The sequence below is a fragment of the Adiantum capillus-veneris genome, chromosome 4 (genome assembly GCF_014529385.1).
Source record: "Adiantum capillus-veneris isolate H3 chromosome 4, ASM1452938v2, whole genome shotgun sequence".
NCBI lineage: Eukaryota > Viridiplantae > Streptophyta > Polypodiopsida > Polypodiales > Pteridaceae > Adiantum > Adiantum capillus-veneris.
The window spans coordinates 68,742,354-68,759,567 of NC_140934.1; the positions used below are offsets into that span (position 1 = coordinate 68,742,354).

Genomic DNA, 17,214 nt, shown 5'->3' on the forward strand with positions numbered 1-17,214 from the left:
ACATTCATTCACTTTAAGGTGCTATCTCTTTTATTTCTTTTGGTGCTTATTATGTACTCTATCCAATACACTATGTACAACATTTAAATAGACACGCACGAGACATAGATGGGTACACATACACATATATAAAAGACTGTTATTTTAATCATAAGTTTGTATGCCGTATCTTTGACTATGTTTTGACACTGCTTGGGGTCCCATTTCATTTAATAGCTTATTTTAGGAATTAAGGAATTGTGCTTTTGTCTCTTGTATGTATTGATGTCAGACTTTAAAGAATCAATTCGTTGCCCTCTCATTTCCTTATTTGAATAAATAAAATTATAGCAAGAAAAAACAAATCCTCTTATTATTCCAAACATACAAACACAAATTTCGAGGAAATAAGTTGCAATGAAAGTTAATAAAAGACGATTAAAAAAAAACACACAGTGATACAAAGTTCTTGACAACAAGACCCTAATACATACCAGAATTTCAAGCCTACAACAATACGCACTACATCGTATTCAGTTATTTTCATGGTCACAATTTATTGTTTTTCTAAACCAAATTTTATGTGGTTCATTAGTGCTTGTTTTTTGGGAAAATCATAAAAAATATTACATACTTACTTATAATTCACAACTGCGAGCATTCTCTAATCCAATCACCTTGACTGGTTAAAGTTTAGTGTTTCTCCAAACTACAACTTACATTCTTTGTTATTGTCTGCTGTCAAGCATAGATTACATCTATATGATTTCTCGCGCCTCAAGTTTAATAACATTTTTAACCACCAATTCCAATTTTTAATTGGAGGCAGTGCCCTCATCTACTATAGACGACCTTGTTTTATTGACTCAGCAGTTGGTAGCTTTTGATGGTGTAGTTTTTTTTAGAGCTTTTTATCGCAACCACGTGGGTTAATGAGAGCGCAGGATTGAGATTTTGGCTCCTACACTAACGAAGTAACCACGTAGAGGAGATGGAGCTGCTCTCTTGCGATGCCAGCCAGCTCTTTTGCGATTCTTCTTCTGCTGCAGGTGCAGAGAGTAGCGATGAAGAGGATGTGGAGCTCACCCCTGTCCCGCGCATTGCAAAATATCACTCTTCTCCCCAACTATGGCCTTGAAGCTACAGGCAAAGCATCTCTCTCTCTCTCTCTCTATCTATCTCTCTCTCTCTCTCTCTCTCACACACACACACACACACAAGACACGCTGGGAGACAACACACACACACACACACACACACACCCCAATACACAAGACATGTACAAGAGAGAGAGAGAGAGAGAGAGAGAGAGAGAGAGAGAGAGAGAGAGAGAGAGAGAGAGAGAGATGATGCTCGACATCCTAGGTATAGAAGGTTCGCGTCACTGGTTGCATGACAACGTCCCAAGTATGGATGGGTCGTGGCAGGTCTCCCAGACTTCACGTGAGCGACTACTCTACTATCAACCATATATTGTAGAGAGCCCTGTTAGCCCATCACACGTGGCCCTCCCTTGTTAACAGCCACTTGTTTCCTTGTCCCCCCCGAATGATACTCCACTGCTCATCAAAGGGCATGTCTACTTAATCTATGAGGTGGATGTAAGGCTTTGCTCCATTGTATGTTTGGCCAAGTGTGTTGTGTGTGTGGGTATGCATGCCTGGTTCTATGTGTTGTTTATACAAGCGTATTTGTGTGTGTTTGCATGCTCGCTTGTGTGTGTTTACATGGTTTGTTTGTGTGCGTGGTGGGTGAGGGAGTATTTGGATGTGTGTGTGTGGGCGTGAATTGGATGGGTGAGCTGGGAGTGTAGAGGTGAGGGGATGCTCATCTTTACGCCTTTGAGTGTGCACACTTTTTATGACCTTCTGTTTGGCTTTTTGTTTGTGTGTGTGTTACTTTTGGTTGTGATTATTTGTAGGTAGGGCAGGGGCCTCTCTTCTCTTTTCCGGGTTTCTTCTAGTTCCCATTTACATCTTCATAGTTGAGATCATGTGCTCAATTTTGCAGTCTTTAGTAGCTATCTTTTAGCAAGTGGACTGATTACCTTTGCGGATGAGAACTATTGTTCGAGTTCAGTGTTATCAATGCGTCACTTTGGAGATTGGCTCTAGATTCTTGGTGTCTACCTATGGATTTTTCATCCTCATCCTTATCTTCCGTTGCCCTATACTCCTTGCTTGGCCTTCAGCATTATGGCTTGTTAACTTTTGGAGTGCTTGTCCTATGTACGTTAGTGAGGTAGTCCCCTTTATTTTTTGGTAAAATAGTTTTCTTCACTTATGTTTTTCATTAAAAAAATGTTGCCACGTCAACATTATTTGCACATGGGTGCCATGTCAACAATTTTTGTATTACTTCCACATCATCCACTCGGTCGATACAATCCAATACATTGGTTACCACATCATCTAGTCTGTATATAGTCTTTCTACATAGGTGCTATATCCTATGATCATGAACATGCATGTGTGCATGTGCGGCTACACAATGGCCATGGCCCATGCACCATCATCGAATTGTCATGTATGTCCCTCTTATAGAAGAGTAATAGTTCTTGATTCAACCTGTCAAAGTCAAACTCATCAAAACATATCAATGGTCATTATTTTTAAGCATGAAGGCAAACACGGATGGGTCTTGGATATCATCCAACCATTGAAACAGGTCTTGGAATGACATCCAATGATCAAGTGGGGTAAAGACCACTCATCTTTTTGTGCAAAAAAAATCCTTCTATTAGTTTTTAATATGGCCATCTCCCCTTCAATACCAACCACTGAATATTCCTTATTGGATGAGATACTTTTTGGGAAGCCAACGACCCCAAGATATCAAGAGTTCCGATCTGGAATGAGACTCCTTATTGGATCAGATACTTTTGGGAAACCAACGACCTAGGGTATCAAGAGATCCAATCTGGAATGAGACTCCTTATTGGATGAGATTCTTCTGGGAAGCCAACGACCCAAGAAATCAAGAGCTCCGATTTGGAATGAGAAAACTGATTATCCCTCAAAAAATTTTGAGCTAGCTTGAGTTGTTTTGCATATATGTTGTAATCGGGTACGATTACTTTCTTTCAAGAAGGGGGGATGTCACAAACTACTGACGTGTCAAGTCATTGAAGAACGGAGCTAACCTTCAGATCTCGGCTGAGGGGCCTAAACCCTAAGTGAAGAAGCAGAAGCAGCATAAGAAGTTTTACCAGCTTGCAAAGTCTTATCGAGAGGCCCGCCAACTTATGGGACCCCGTTCGATGGGGCCCAAGTGACCCAAAGACATTAAAGTAAAGCAAGCCCACACACACACACTCAATTGTGTGGCGAGTTGATGATGTGGCAGTAGTACGAAGTCCTGGATTTTGCGCTGACAAAGCTATACGAATTTCCGGATTTTACGTTGACATGCTGACGTGGCAGACCTATACGGATTTTCATGTTTTACGTTGACTGCTGTCGTGGTAGAGCTGTACGGATTTTTGCTTTTGTGCTGGCAGCTTTTGGGCATCTGCTTTTGGACCAGATGCTTTTGAGTTTATAGATTTTCATGTAAACTGCTTTTCATAGGCCAAGGGCCTTTAAATATGAGCCAAGGGCTCATTCTCTGACATGCTCCGCATGAGGTGTAGAGGATGGAGTATCGGCGATGTACTGAGTTCAAGCAATATAAAGAAATACCAAAAGGGGCGCCAATACACTATGTACAACATTTAAATAGACACGAACAGACATAGATGGGTACACATACACATATATAAAAGACTGTTATTTTAGTCATAAGTTTGTATGTCGTATCTTTGACTATGTTTTGACACTGCTTGGGGTCCCATTTCATTTAATAGATTATTTTAGGAATTAAGGAATTGTGCTTTTGTCTCTTGTCTGTATTGATGTCAGACTATAAAGAATCAATTCGTTGCCCTCTCATTTCCTTATTTGAATAAATAAAATTATAGCAAGAAAAAACAAATCCTCTTACTGTTCCAAACATACAAACACAAATTTCGAGGAAATAAGTTGCATTTGAAAGTTAATAAAAGATGATTAAAAAATAACACACAGTGATACAAAGTTCTTGAGAACAAGACCCTAAGACATACCAGAATTTCAAGCCTACAACAATACGCACTACATCATATTCAGTTATTTTTCATGGTCACAATTTATTGTTTTTCTATACCAAATTTTATAGAAAAACAATATCGACCAAGACAATACTGCCAAGCACGACATCTTTCTTCAATAGCCTCTGACTCACAATATACTTCTGAGTTTTCGTGCCCATATGAGCATCTTATGTAGAGCCACATGCCTTCAAGGTACGTGCAAAGTAATTGCATATGGAGAGAGGCCTTCGATTCGCAATTGCCGACTTTCCAAACAGAACATTAGACACCACAACATTGTGGTAAAGAGAGAGGAGAGAGAATATGGGGATGAGCCGTCGCTCGTAATAAGCACCAGAAATTATCCTAACATAGCAGCGAGGTCTCTTTATGACTGCTAATGTAGCTTTGATAAGAAAAACACACAAAATTTTGGTACAAAGGAAGCATGCAGCAAGTGAAGGAGTACGAGCGGAAGTGTGACGCGAGAGAGAGTGCGAAAAGAATAGCACGACGATATGGTGAACTCGCTCTACTGTAATGTGTAGAGCATAGTGAGTTCTTATTAGGTTTTAACAAAAGAATATGTGTACATACCTGGCGGCCCGCCCACTTACCTGGGCGACCACATTGGGCTTTATACCCCAACAACCTCCCACTTAAAGTCCAATGTGGTACTTTAAGTGTGAGAGAAGCTAATATACAAGAGATGTAGAGAAGTGATGTACTACCCTACACCTAACTGCTTGCGAAAATGCGCAAAGCTCTTTGAGGGAAGTCCTTTTGTAAGTAGATCAGCAGGATTTTCTGTGGTGTGAACTTTGACAAGCTGAAGTTGCTTATCCTCGAGCATTTCCGTGATGAAATGATACTTCACATCCACATTCTTTGTCTTTGAGTGATAAACTGGATTGCGAGCCAATTGTATAGCACTTTGACTATCACAATATAACACTGGCATCTCTTCTTTGATTCCCAGATCTGTTACTAGTCGATTAAGCCAAATTGATTCTTTGCATGCCTCTGATGTTGCAACATATTCAGTCTCTGTAGTAGACTGAGTAACACAATCTTGTAATCTAGAACTCCATGATACTGCTCCACCAGCCAATGTAAAGACATACCCTGACGTAGACCTTCGGTTGTCTAAGTCACCTGCATAATTTGAGTCTGTAAAACCCTTTACACTTAGCTCCTGAATCCCATAGCATATACACATACTCTTTGTAGCTTTCAGGTATCTCAATATTCCTTTCACTGCCTCCCAATGTTTCTTGCCTGGGTTTGACATGTATCGACTTACTACTCCCACTGCAAATGCAATGTCTGGGCAAGTAGCAATCATTGCATACATCAAACTACCCACTGCAGACGCATATGGAATCTTATCCATTTCAGCCTGTTCTTCCTCAGACACAGGACAATCTTGTTTGCTAAGTTTCACATATGGTGGCAATGGAACACTCAGCGCCTTTCCCTTCTCCATATTGAAACGTTGCAAAACCTTGTCAATATACTCTGTTTGAGATAACCAAATCAACTTCTTTGATCTGTCTCTCTCAATGCGCATACCAAGTATATGACTTGCCTCACCCATGTCTTTCATGTCAAACGATTTTGCCATCTTTGACTTCAAAGCTGAAATTTCTTCCAAGTGCTTGCCAGCAATCAACATGTCATCCACATACAAAATAAGGATCAGCCAACTGCCATCCTTAGCCTTCTTTGTATATAGACAGTGATCGAACTCACTACGTTTGTAGCCTTGAGAAAGCATAAACTTGTGGAATTTATGGTACCATGCCCTCGGTGATTGTTTTAAGCCATAAAGACTCTTTAACAACTGGCATACCCAATCTTCCTTGCCTTTCTCAACAAACCCTTCTGGCTGCTGCATGTAAATTTCCACATCTAAATTACCATGCAAGAACGCTGTCTTGACATCCATTTGGTGCAACACCAAATCTAATATGGCAACCAATGCAAGAAAGCATCTCAATGTAGGCATCTTGACCACCGGAGAGAAGACTTCCTCAAAGTCAATGCCTTGTTCTTGCTTAAAGCCCTTGGCAACAAGCCTTGCTTTGTACTTTGGCTGACTATCATGAGCGGTGATCTTATACCTGTAAACCCATTTACAGGGTAGAGCCTTTTTGCCCTGTGGTAATTTAACTAGCTTCCATGTCTTGTTTTTATGCAGAGCTGTCATCTCTGACTGCATGGCCAATTGCCAATTCCCAGAGTCCTTCATTTGCACTGCTTCCTTGTAACATGAAGGCTCATTGCAATCAGTCAACATGACATAGTTCATAGATGGAACAAACCTATCAGGAGGTTGCGTGATATGTCCAGATCTACGCACAATAGGTGGCTCAGGATCAGCCACAACCTGTGGTTCCACTCTATCCTGTCCTTGCTCCTCTTGAGCCCTGACATTTTGTCTTGCACGTGCGGGTCCATCTTCTTGGAAGACAACTCTTCTAATCTCCTCAACCCTCTCTGGTTTAGAATGATATTTGGATTCATTAAAGTAAACATCATTGCTGCGGACAACCTTTCTGGATTCGGGATCCCAAAGTCTGTACCCCATCTCACCAGAATTACCATAGCCTAGAAAGATGCACTTTCTACTCTTTGGCTCAAGTTTGTTCCTAAATTCTTTTGGAACGTGAGTATATGCCTCACAGCCAAAGACTCTGAGATGCTTGTATGAGGGCATTTTGCTTGACCATACCATCTCTGGCACTGAATCCTTCTGCAAAACCTTTCTAGGAGATCTATTTACAAGATGAACATCTGTTGATATAGCTTTAGCCCAAAACCCATTTGGCAGCTGTGCATTAGACAACATACTTCTGACCTTCTCTTGTATGGTCCTATTCATCCTCTCAGCAACACCATTTTGAGGAGGATTGTAAGGAGCAGTAAGTTCACGTTTTATACCTTTTGACTCACAAAAGTCCTGAAAGGCCTTTGAAACATACTCTCCACCATTGTCAGTGCGTAAGCATTTAAGCTTCTTGCCACTCTGATTCTCCACAAGTGTCACAAATGTTTTGAAAACACTAAACGCTTCATCCTTGTGCTTGAGAAAGTAAACCCATACCTTCCTCGAGTAATCATCTATAAATGTCATAAAGTAAGAAGCTCCCCCTAGATATAGGTTAGGCATAGGTCCACACAAATCACTATGAACAAGTGCCAACTGTGTATCTCTTCTACTGCTTCTATGCTTATGTGGCTGCTGTGTTTGCTTACCATACAGACAATGTTCACAGAATTCAAAATCATTAAATGAAAAGCCAGGCAAATAACTAGAACGAGACAAGATTTCCATTCCCTTCTTGGACATATGTCCTAACCGGCAATGCCACAAAGAAACGTTCGGCTGCTCGGTTACATTGATTACATTTTTAGAGACATTTGATACATAAATCATGTAAAGTCCTCCAGACTTTACTCCATGTGCTACTGTCATAGAACCCTTGGATATCTTCCACATGTTCTGTCCAAAAGTGGTGACGTAGCCAGCATCATCAAGTAAACCTGTGCTGATCAAGCTCTTTGTAATTGCGGGAACATGTCTCACATTCTTCAGCGTGAAAGAAGAGCCATTCTGAAACTTCAATTGAACATCTCCAACACCTAAGATCTCATATGTCTGCCCATTGCCTAGCCGAACATGATCTTTAGTGGTCACATAAGAAGTAAACCACTCCTTGTTTGGAGACACATGAAGTGATGCCCCTGAGTCTATAATCCAGTCACTCAGTGCATTTCCATCAGATGCTGTAAGAAGAGCTGAGTCCATTGTATTCTTCAAGAAGTAGATGTCTCCTGACACTAGACTGTCATCCTCTGCAACAGTGTTTGTCACATTTATTTCTTGAATCTTCACTGAGGACTTGTTCTTCTCACCATGGTCTTCAACTTTCTCTTTGCCTTTTTCTGCTTTCCATTCTCTGCAGTCTCTTTTCATGTGACCCTTCTTGCCACAATGGTAGCATTCTATGTCACTCTTGCCTTTAGCACTGCGGGACTTGCTACGAGACTGATTCCTCTTTCCACCTTTGTACTTTTCTTTGGTCCTTCCACTGACAACTAAGGCTGTTCCTTTGCCTTTGTCCATTGTCTTCCTATTGGTTTCTTCAGTAAGCAGACTTCCTTCTACACCTGCTATGTTCAAACCATCTGGAGGTGCAGAATTACTCAAAGCTGTGCGAAAAGTGTCCCAACTTTCCGGCAATGTGATCAACAGGAACATACCTCTAACAGGTTCATCAAACTTGACACCTTGAGCTGACAACTGACTATAGATTGTGTTGAATTCATTCAGATGATTGGACATAGGTGTCCCTTCTTTCATCTTCAAGCCAACAAGCTTCTTAAGCCAGTATACCTGTGAAGCTGCACTCTGCTTCTCATAAAGATCACTCAGCTTTAACCATGCTTGATAAGCCGACATCTCGTCTGCTACATTGAAGTAAACACTTTCTGCCAAAGTCAGCATAATGGTAGAAAGTGCCAATTCATCCATTTCGCTCCATTCATCTTCGTCCATATCTTCTGGTTTTATCCCCTTGAGCTTTATAGGTTTTATCTGCTTCTTTTGTACCAACACGTGCCAAATATGATGCTTCCACAATGGGAAATTGGTTCCATCCAGCTTCTTGATATTGTAAAGAGCAGTGTCCTGTGATCCAGCCATAGCTACGCTTCACAGTAGTTTACTTTCCTGGGAAAAATTCGGCAGAGTTTCCCCTGTAAACTGACCTCTGAACCAATATCAACCTGTCAAATGAACCAAGAAAGCTTCAGATTCTGCAGAAATTTTGGCAGAGTCTCCTTTGTAAAATGGCTCTGGTGTACTAAAAACAGACCAAAAAACAGCTCAAAAACACTGTCTCTCTGACACTGTAAGCTGTGGGTAAACTTGTCCTGCACCTGTACTGTCTCTGGCTGTCTTGTCACTGTCCTGTAAGCATAGACTGCGACAATGCCTCAACGGCAGTAAAGCAAAGATGCAATCCCAACTGTCTAACTCACAGTCAATACATCCTAGCTGCCTATCTAAGGGTGCTCGAGGGATCGCTCCAAGTCCTGTATCACCGAAAGGATCTCAACATTTGAGAATCCCCCAGCTCAATAAAACCTCACTCGACCCTCAACAAAGGCTGCAGTAAATCTGATAGTACATAGACTTCCCACAAAGTCATACATCCACAAATTTCCCACTGTATGCTGTAACCGCTGCGGCGGTTGTTTGCTGCGTGACTCACAGCCAGCAAACCCTCAACTGACATACATCATCTCTGACAATACATCCCATGTGGAAGTACCTGCAATGTCAGGATGAAATCTGGAATATCAAGCAGCAAACACAAGCTACCTGATGAACTAGTGGATGTCGCCTACAGTCTGTGTGTAGATGCGTCCGTGTTGTATGTGACACGCCTCCAAGAACTGTGAGCCGTCCTTCGATGTGTAGACAGCCACAAATCAACACTCTGGGAGTGTCGATATCCTCAGCACCTGCAGTCGTAGGCCGAAAACCCCAAATTTGCAGAGTCGGATCTGCACCCGCTGAGACCACGTAGTCGAAAATGGCCTGCGCAAACCTTTGTCGAAGCCGAACGGTGGCCGAGATGACCTCAGAATGAAATTCTAACAACACCAAGCCCTTCGGGCTTACCCACGAGATTTGGGGCTGTGTCTTCGCCTGTCGAATTTCACTCCAATCTGAGTTGGTGACTCTAGCCTCCTGCAGTGTTGCCCCGAGCCTCGATCTGAGCTCTGATATCAGTTGAGGGAGTACGAGCGGAAGTGCGACGCGAGAGAGAGTGCGAGAAGAATAGCACGACGATATGGTGAACTCGCTCTACTGTAATGTGTAGAGCATAGTTCGTTCTTATTAGGTTTTAACAAAAGAATATGTGTACATACCTGGCGGCCCGCCCACTTACCTGGGCGACCACATTGGGCTTTATACCCCAACAGCAAGCCGGGTGCAATGCAAGGAAGCCAAGAAACTTGCAGTTGGCCATTACCTTGCAGGTATTGACGAGAATAATGAAGATGCTGCAAACGACGTGGGCAGGCCATGGACTGCCAAACACTGCTTGCGATTAAAAAAGCGTGCACTCATTCAGGCTGCCGAGTGTTGCTTGCGATTAAAAAAGCGTGCATTGGTTTGATCTGTCTGCGATTATTAAAGCGAGCATGAGCCGTTAGAAAAGCTCTTCTACGTGGGTTAACGAGATTACCCTGCAGGTATTAACGAGAATAATGAAGATGCTGCAAACGACGTGGGCAGGCCATGGACTGCCAAGACATAAAGATAGAAAGATAGGCATTTGAGAGCAATGCACACATGACAATGTGCCATAGTCTCATCCAATGAATCCCTTTGGACAACACTTTCAAAGATGATCGTTCCATTGGGTCTCATTATATGCATTGGTTTGTAAGAAAAAAGAGAAATCAACATTGATGCACTGAAGATGGCGTGAACACGTGCTAAAGCTGACTGCCCCCTGAAAACAATCACTATTGCATGTAACATACTCAGTCCACACATGGCCGTCATATTTTTGCTCCATTCCAATCATCCTCTTTGACTGATATGAAGGCAATAGTTTGAAGGCAACATAGCCATCGTAGTGTGTTGTAATCTCACTAACTTTTAGGATCTTTGTTACTTGTCGAAGAGCGATAGACAAGTTGATTTGAGAAGGCATATTTTTTGTCATGTCAATCACACTGAGATGATTTTCTTCTCCATCTAAAGCTATTGGATTTACTTTGCTTCGTCTTTGATCTGTAGGAACAATGTTGACACATTCATGCACCTTGTAAAATTGAAACATATTGTGATCTGAGACATATATGTCATCTCCATCAGCACCTTAGATAGGTTCTGTATCTTAATGTCTTCCACTGACAAGATAGTGAATTAAGTGTGATTGCAAGAGAGGTAATGTCAAAGTGCAACTTGAAAGTTGAGATTTTAACTTCTATAGTTCTACTCTCAAACATTAGAACCAATTTGTTACCCGGCTTAGGCCCATAGATAGTTATATGTCTTCCCATATTAATGGAGAAGAATAGTGTTGTAGCAAGAATGGTGCAGCAATGTAGCAGTAGAGCAAGAATACTGCAGCAAAAGAATAGCACCCTTGAAGACGCCATATTTATACATTTATAAGCCACCAGAAAATATTTGATAACAACTTATTTAAAACACCTAAAAAAAAGTTTATTTGATTGATAGTCCACAGTGTCCAGGGACAGTCATGCTAAATATGATATAAGTGTCCATGGATATTTAAGTGAGTTTTAAGAGAGAGAAATTGAGAAGATATCAAGATAGTCTAATATGATATTGAGAGGGTATGAGATCACCTACCATTCTTTATTTACCAAATATGAGATCACGAATCATTAATGAGATCAGGGTAATGCTCTTGGACTTAGTTTTTAAATAATGTACATTAGTGAAATTATTTATTTTGAAGAAGTGGAATCGGCTGCATAAAATTTAAAAAGAAAAAATACAGAGCTCTCAATGCGATTAAAAAAGCCTGAACGAGTGTTGCTTGCGTTTAAAAAAGCATGCGCTGTTTTGATATGCCTGCGATTAATAAAGCCAGCATGAGCCGTTAGAAAAGCTCTTCCACGTGGTTTAACCAAAGGCAGCTCCTACGCTAACGAAGTAACCACGTAGAGGAGATGGAGCTGCTCTCTTGCGATGCCAGCCAGCTCTTTTGCGATTCTTCTTCTTCTGCAGGTGCAGAGAGTAGTGATGAAGAGGATATGGAGCGAACCTCTATTCCGCGCATTGCAAAATATCACTCTTCTCCCCAACTATGGCCCCGGAGCTACAGGCAAAGCATCTCTCTCTCTCTCTCACACACACACACAAAAGACACGCTGGGAGACAGCACACACACACACCCCAATACACAAGACATGAGAGAGAGAGAGAGAGAGAGAGAGAGAGAGAGAGAGAGAGAGAGAGAGATGCTTAGCCATGCCACCAACTTGTGACAATGTAGAACACTTGTAGCTGTAGTACAATTGTGGCTCTTGAGAGGTTGCCAGGACATATTTGATACGGGTTTTATGTTGCAATCGATGTGTTCAGGTCTTATATCTCTTAACCGAAGGGAGGGGACACCACTTGTTTGAGACAATGGCGACCATCACACTCCTCTCTTCGGTTTATAAGATATTGGCTAAATTGATTAGTACTAAACTGCATCCTTTTTTGCTGTGTCCTTTTCTGTTGGACCTTATACACAGTTCTCAGACAGGTTTTGTTCAAGATCAGTGTATTCTAGACAATTTTTTTTGCTTTCATCAAGCAGTCAAGTGGGCTCGCTCGTCACATACGCTGTTGGCTATCCTCCTTGAATTTGAGAAGGCCTATGACAGAGTTGATTGGAGTTTTCTTGAGGGATCCCTACTTTGGATAGGTTTTCCAGATGCTTGGATCAGAGGAGTCTCAACTCTATATAGATCAGCTTATAGTGCAGTGACCATTGGAGGGTTTGCTGGCTCTCTCAGGTAGGGTTGCCTACTGGCAAGTTACTTGTATTTATTTGTGGCAGAGACAATGTCGGATTTCAGCAGAGCACAACAGCCAGGTATCAAATGTTTCCTCATGTCCCTTAAGGATGAGCTAGATTTGGTAGATCCAGAGTATTCTGATGACACTCTATTGTTTTTACGCTATGCCCCGGATGTTTTGGATGTGATTTGTCACTCTTTGGATGTATATTGTTTAGCCAGTGGTGCACACATCTACTGGCACAAGTCTTTTGGCATTCTTGCTGACCTGGGGTATAGTGGATGGTTTTACTTGGTTGAGACGTGGTTAGTCTTGTAGATAGCCAGGGTTTCAGGTAGGTCTAGATGTGACTATGGAACAACAGTTTGCACTTGTTATGTAGTTGATGCGTAGGAAGCTTTGCTGCTGGTCCTCGCAGCATCTTTCTTTGGCTAGTCCATCATTGGTGGCCAGTTAGGTGCTGTTGGCCTTTGCTTGGTATATTGCATCATGTTGGATGCTCCATAAGAGTGTTATGGCACAGTTGAGGCGCTTGATTTGGAACTTCCTTTTTGGGGGATCAGACGGTACTTGAGACACTTGGGCTCGATGGTCCAGAGTGATTCTCCCTCGTGCAGAGGGTGGTTTGGGTGTCATTGATCCGGAGTTACAAAGGCGTGTACTTCTTGCCAAGCTCATTGTTAGGTCTTTTTTCCTAGGCAATGAACCTTGAAGATGTCACTTCAGTCCACCTTAGCTACAATCACTCTTACCCATGGTGTCAGAGACATGCACACATGGACTGCATGGATATGGTTTTACAGATGCGCTTTTACATTGAGAGCATCTCTCCTTTCGTGCGCTCATTGTTATAAATCTGGAGCTCCTTTAGAGAGTGCTTGGTTAGATGTACAGCCCGATCCAGAGAGGAGATTGCACGGCAGCCTCTTGTATGGATTTGGTGACCATCCCTCTCCACTTAGATTCTGGAGAGAGACCTCCACAGCTTAGGCAGCGATTGCACATTGATTGGGCTATTTGGGATGTAGGTCCAGCGAGCTCGATGAGCACTTGGTGTCGTGATAGATTGTTGCCAGCAAATATCTTTGCAGAAAGGTATCATATTCACAGAGGGATTCGCCCTAGAATTATTGAGATAGTCTGCCATTTCAGACTTGTGGGACCAGGTCATAAGAGGAGATACTTCTCTTCCACAGCATTAGGGCTGGTGGGGTTACTTCGATGAGTCTAGCACAACCCATCTTGTTAATTATCAGGTCCTTTCGTTCATTATTGCTAGAGAGTAATGCTCCTCTGCACACACACACACATACATTTTTACTTCGATGAGAAAGGACCTGTTCTTTCTAGCCTTACTTGGCAACCGATCAGAGTCATGGGTTCTTGTGGGAGAAAGCGATTCGTGGATCCTCATCTCACCGCAAAGGATGCTGCCTCTTGGAGGCTTTGGATTTAGGAGGGTCGACCTTTATCTCAACTCTATTGGGATCCTGGCAAGTGGCAGTGCCCATTGGATGTATGTGGACATACACTATTGCTAAGTGGACTATTTTCTTATTTTTTTGATTAATTTCTATTTTATGAAATTAGGATATTTAAATGTGTACAATTGAACTGTTAAAGTTAGGAACTGTAGATCTACTAGAACTGATAAAAGCTATCAGGAACGGACAATTGTGATGTGTTATATGATGGGTGACATTAAGCATCGTGAAAGAGTTGTTCCGCAAGTTCGGTGGGAGAGACTGGGGAATGGGTATTCCCGATGCGTCACATGATGGTGACGAGAGCATCGGATAGGGAATATTCCATTGGTCTAGGAGGAAATCCGAACTGGATAAAGGAATACGTGTATAGACGCAAACACAAGAATACAGAGGGTTACTAGAAGCTTTTTCTTGAAAACAACAGGATATTTTTAAGTGATTTCTGGGAAAGCAGATGCTTTCCCGCGAGGAAATCTATGTGTGCATTGCATCTGTGCACGAGGTTGCATCCAGGGACGCTTGGGAAGTGTTGTGTAGCATTAATTTTCTGCTCACTGAGTTTTTATTGAGTTTTTGAGCAGGTTCACCCTATTTAATAAGTGGCTGACTGCCCACTTAATAAGTGGGCAGCCCATTATTAAAGTAAAGTAGGACAACAGGAGGGCGCCCCCAAAATCTGCCAAAATCAGCAAATAGGGCAGCTCTCTCTCTCTCTCTCTCTCTCTCTCTCTCTCTCTCTCTCTCTTTCAACTCCTCGTCGGCTACATCTTTAAGGTCTCTTGGGATAGTTTCCTACGACATTAAAACTCTCTTCTTCTTCTTCTCTCTCTCTCTCTCTCTCTCTCTCTCTCTCTCTCTCTCTCTCTCTCTCTCTCTCTCTCTCTCTCTCTCTCTCTCTCTCTCTCAGCTGTCGCCAATCTTCTCTCTCCTCTCCGTTTTAGCCCAACACCCCTATCCATTGCTATTGTTACGGGAGAGCTACCGGCTATTCCTCCTGCCCTCCTGAGCCAGCCCAGCTTTCGAGAGTCGGGTCCAGTTTGGCTTTCTTATGTGGGGAGGAGCAGTCTTGTGGTTAATGCATTGTGTTGGCACTCATTAGTTTTGTGAGGTTGTTGCCACAGATTTGGTTTTTATTCTGACTGTGTCAGGGTATCTCATTGGTACCTTTGAGTATGATACCCAGAGGGGATGTGCAACATGATGCTCCTCGATCCCAAGATAAGGTGTTTTGCATACTAGTTGTCATTACATTAGGAACGTTTGGCAAGCTCGTTGCTGTCACGTCCTCAGTGTTGCACCATCCTCTACTGTGGACATCCTTGCAGACATTTGGACGGATATTTATCTACACTCCATTTAGCCGCTGGGATTCGGCAGTGGGTTCCTCAAGGGTAGTTGAGGAGCGCAGGTTTCGTTTTTTGAGATGATGAGCTCACTCCCACATGTTTTAGTTTTTCAAGGTTGTATGTAGTGGCACAACTCCCCACCACAGTGGTTCATCCTGCACTCCGCCATCCGTGTCTCCTGTGGATTTGTCACAAAGTGATGACGTGGCTACGGGAAGCTGAAACCCTAAAATCCCTGCAAACCCTAAAAACTGCCAAAAACCCTAAAGTTTGGCTGAAACCCTAATTTCTGTTAGCAAACCTTAATTTCTGCCAGGGTGCCACGTGGCAGCAGCAGTACGGATTTTTGTAATTTGGGGCGGAAATTGCGGCGGAATTTGCACTGGCAGCTTTCTTGCTTTTTCTACGCCAATAGCAAGAGAAAGAGAGAGAGAAAAAGTCTTTTTGCTTTTATTTAAAATAGACTCTCTAAGAGAGAGAAAGCTGATGCTTATGATTTTGAAGCTTTTGGGGCTTTGCTTTTGGGCATCCCTTGTAACCTTTAAATAAGTGGGGAGGGGCTTCACTTCTCAGAGCATCTGGACGCAGAGTCTGAGAGTGAAACCCTAGCCACTCTCTTGTACTTTGATCTGATTAATATAAAAAGAAATACCGAAAGGGGCGCCAGTCTTTGGGGCCAATATCTCTAGGCACGGAACTCCGCCGGACCAGTGCAAATCTATTGTGATCTGTGAATTGTTTGAAGTGGTTATTTGGTGCTGTCGCGGTTGATTCTTGACTTGGAGTGTCCAAGTTTGTTACAGTGGTATCAGAGCAGGGCCGATTTCTCTTCTACGGGAAATCCGATCCCCGAATTTTTTTTCCGCGGCACTTATGGCTTCAAGCAATGATCAATCGACTCCCTTTGCATCTGGAGATGCGGGCAGGGATCACATCGAAGATTCCGGCACGGAGTATGGCCCGCCTAGGCCTACTCCGGCGGAGCAGCGAGAGATGGAGCGTCGTAAACTGATTAATGATGCAACAAAGATGATGCTCAATTTTGCCAAGGACCCGAAGATGGCAAAATATATGAACCAGAACTCTTTGGAAGAGATACAGACGGAGTGGCAGAGAACCACAACACCACTCCAGAAACCTGCTCTCAAGAAACCTTCTGCCTCCGAGAAATATACGGAGAAGGAACTGGAGAACGTGGTTGATGCACGGATTGCTCAGCTTTTCGACGTGTAAAAGAAAGACAAAAAGCACGGCAAAAAGCAGAAGAAAGGCACTGACTTCCCGGGATATTTGGGTCGTCGGTCGACATTCGACAAGGCAAAGAAACTGAAGAAGCGTGTCAAGTTTGAAGGCTTACCCTTCTTCTGACAGTTCTTCTAGCTCTTCAGACTCGAGCGAAGAAGACAGGAAAAGCAAAAAGCGAAGCAAGAAACAACGCTTCGGAAAGGGCAAGGAAAAGGCAAAGAAGTCTAAATCTCGCCCAGTGAGTGACACTTCTACAGAGGACTCGTCTACGGAGAGTTCAGACTCTGACAACGGAAACTTTCATGCGAACAAGAAGATTTTTTACAAAGCCAACCAGTATGAGTTTCTCGAAGATAAAAGCAAGAAAGTTTGAGAGTTTAAGGAAGGTGGCCAAGCACTTAAGTTTGATACTTTTTCGGGATACTCTGATGCTTCGAAGGCTTTGTCTTTTATACAGCAGTTTGACATCACTTTCGCGGG

General features: G+C 42.7%; 1 protein-coding gene across 1 annotated transcript in view; it reads left to right on the top strand.

Moving 5' to 3' along the window:
- The first annotated feature begins 11,750 nt into the window (after positions 1-11,750).
- Positions 11,751-17,214, top strand: part of LOC147459353 (amino acid transporter AVT1I-like) — a 28,949-nt gene continuing 23,485 nt past the window's right edge. The window contains exon 1 of the mRNA XM_086509814.1: positions 11,751-11,970. Coding sequence (XP_086365940.1) covers positions 11,816-11,970 — 155 coding nt within the window. The 5' untranslated portion in view covers positions 11,751-11,815. The remainder of the gene's footprint in view (positions 11,971-17,214) is intronic.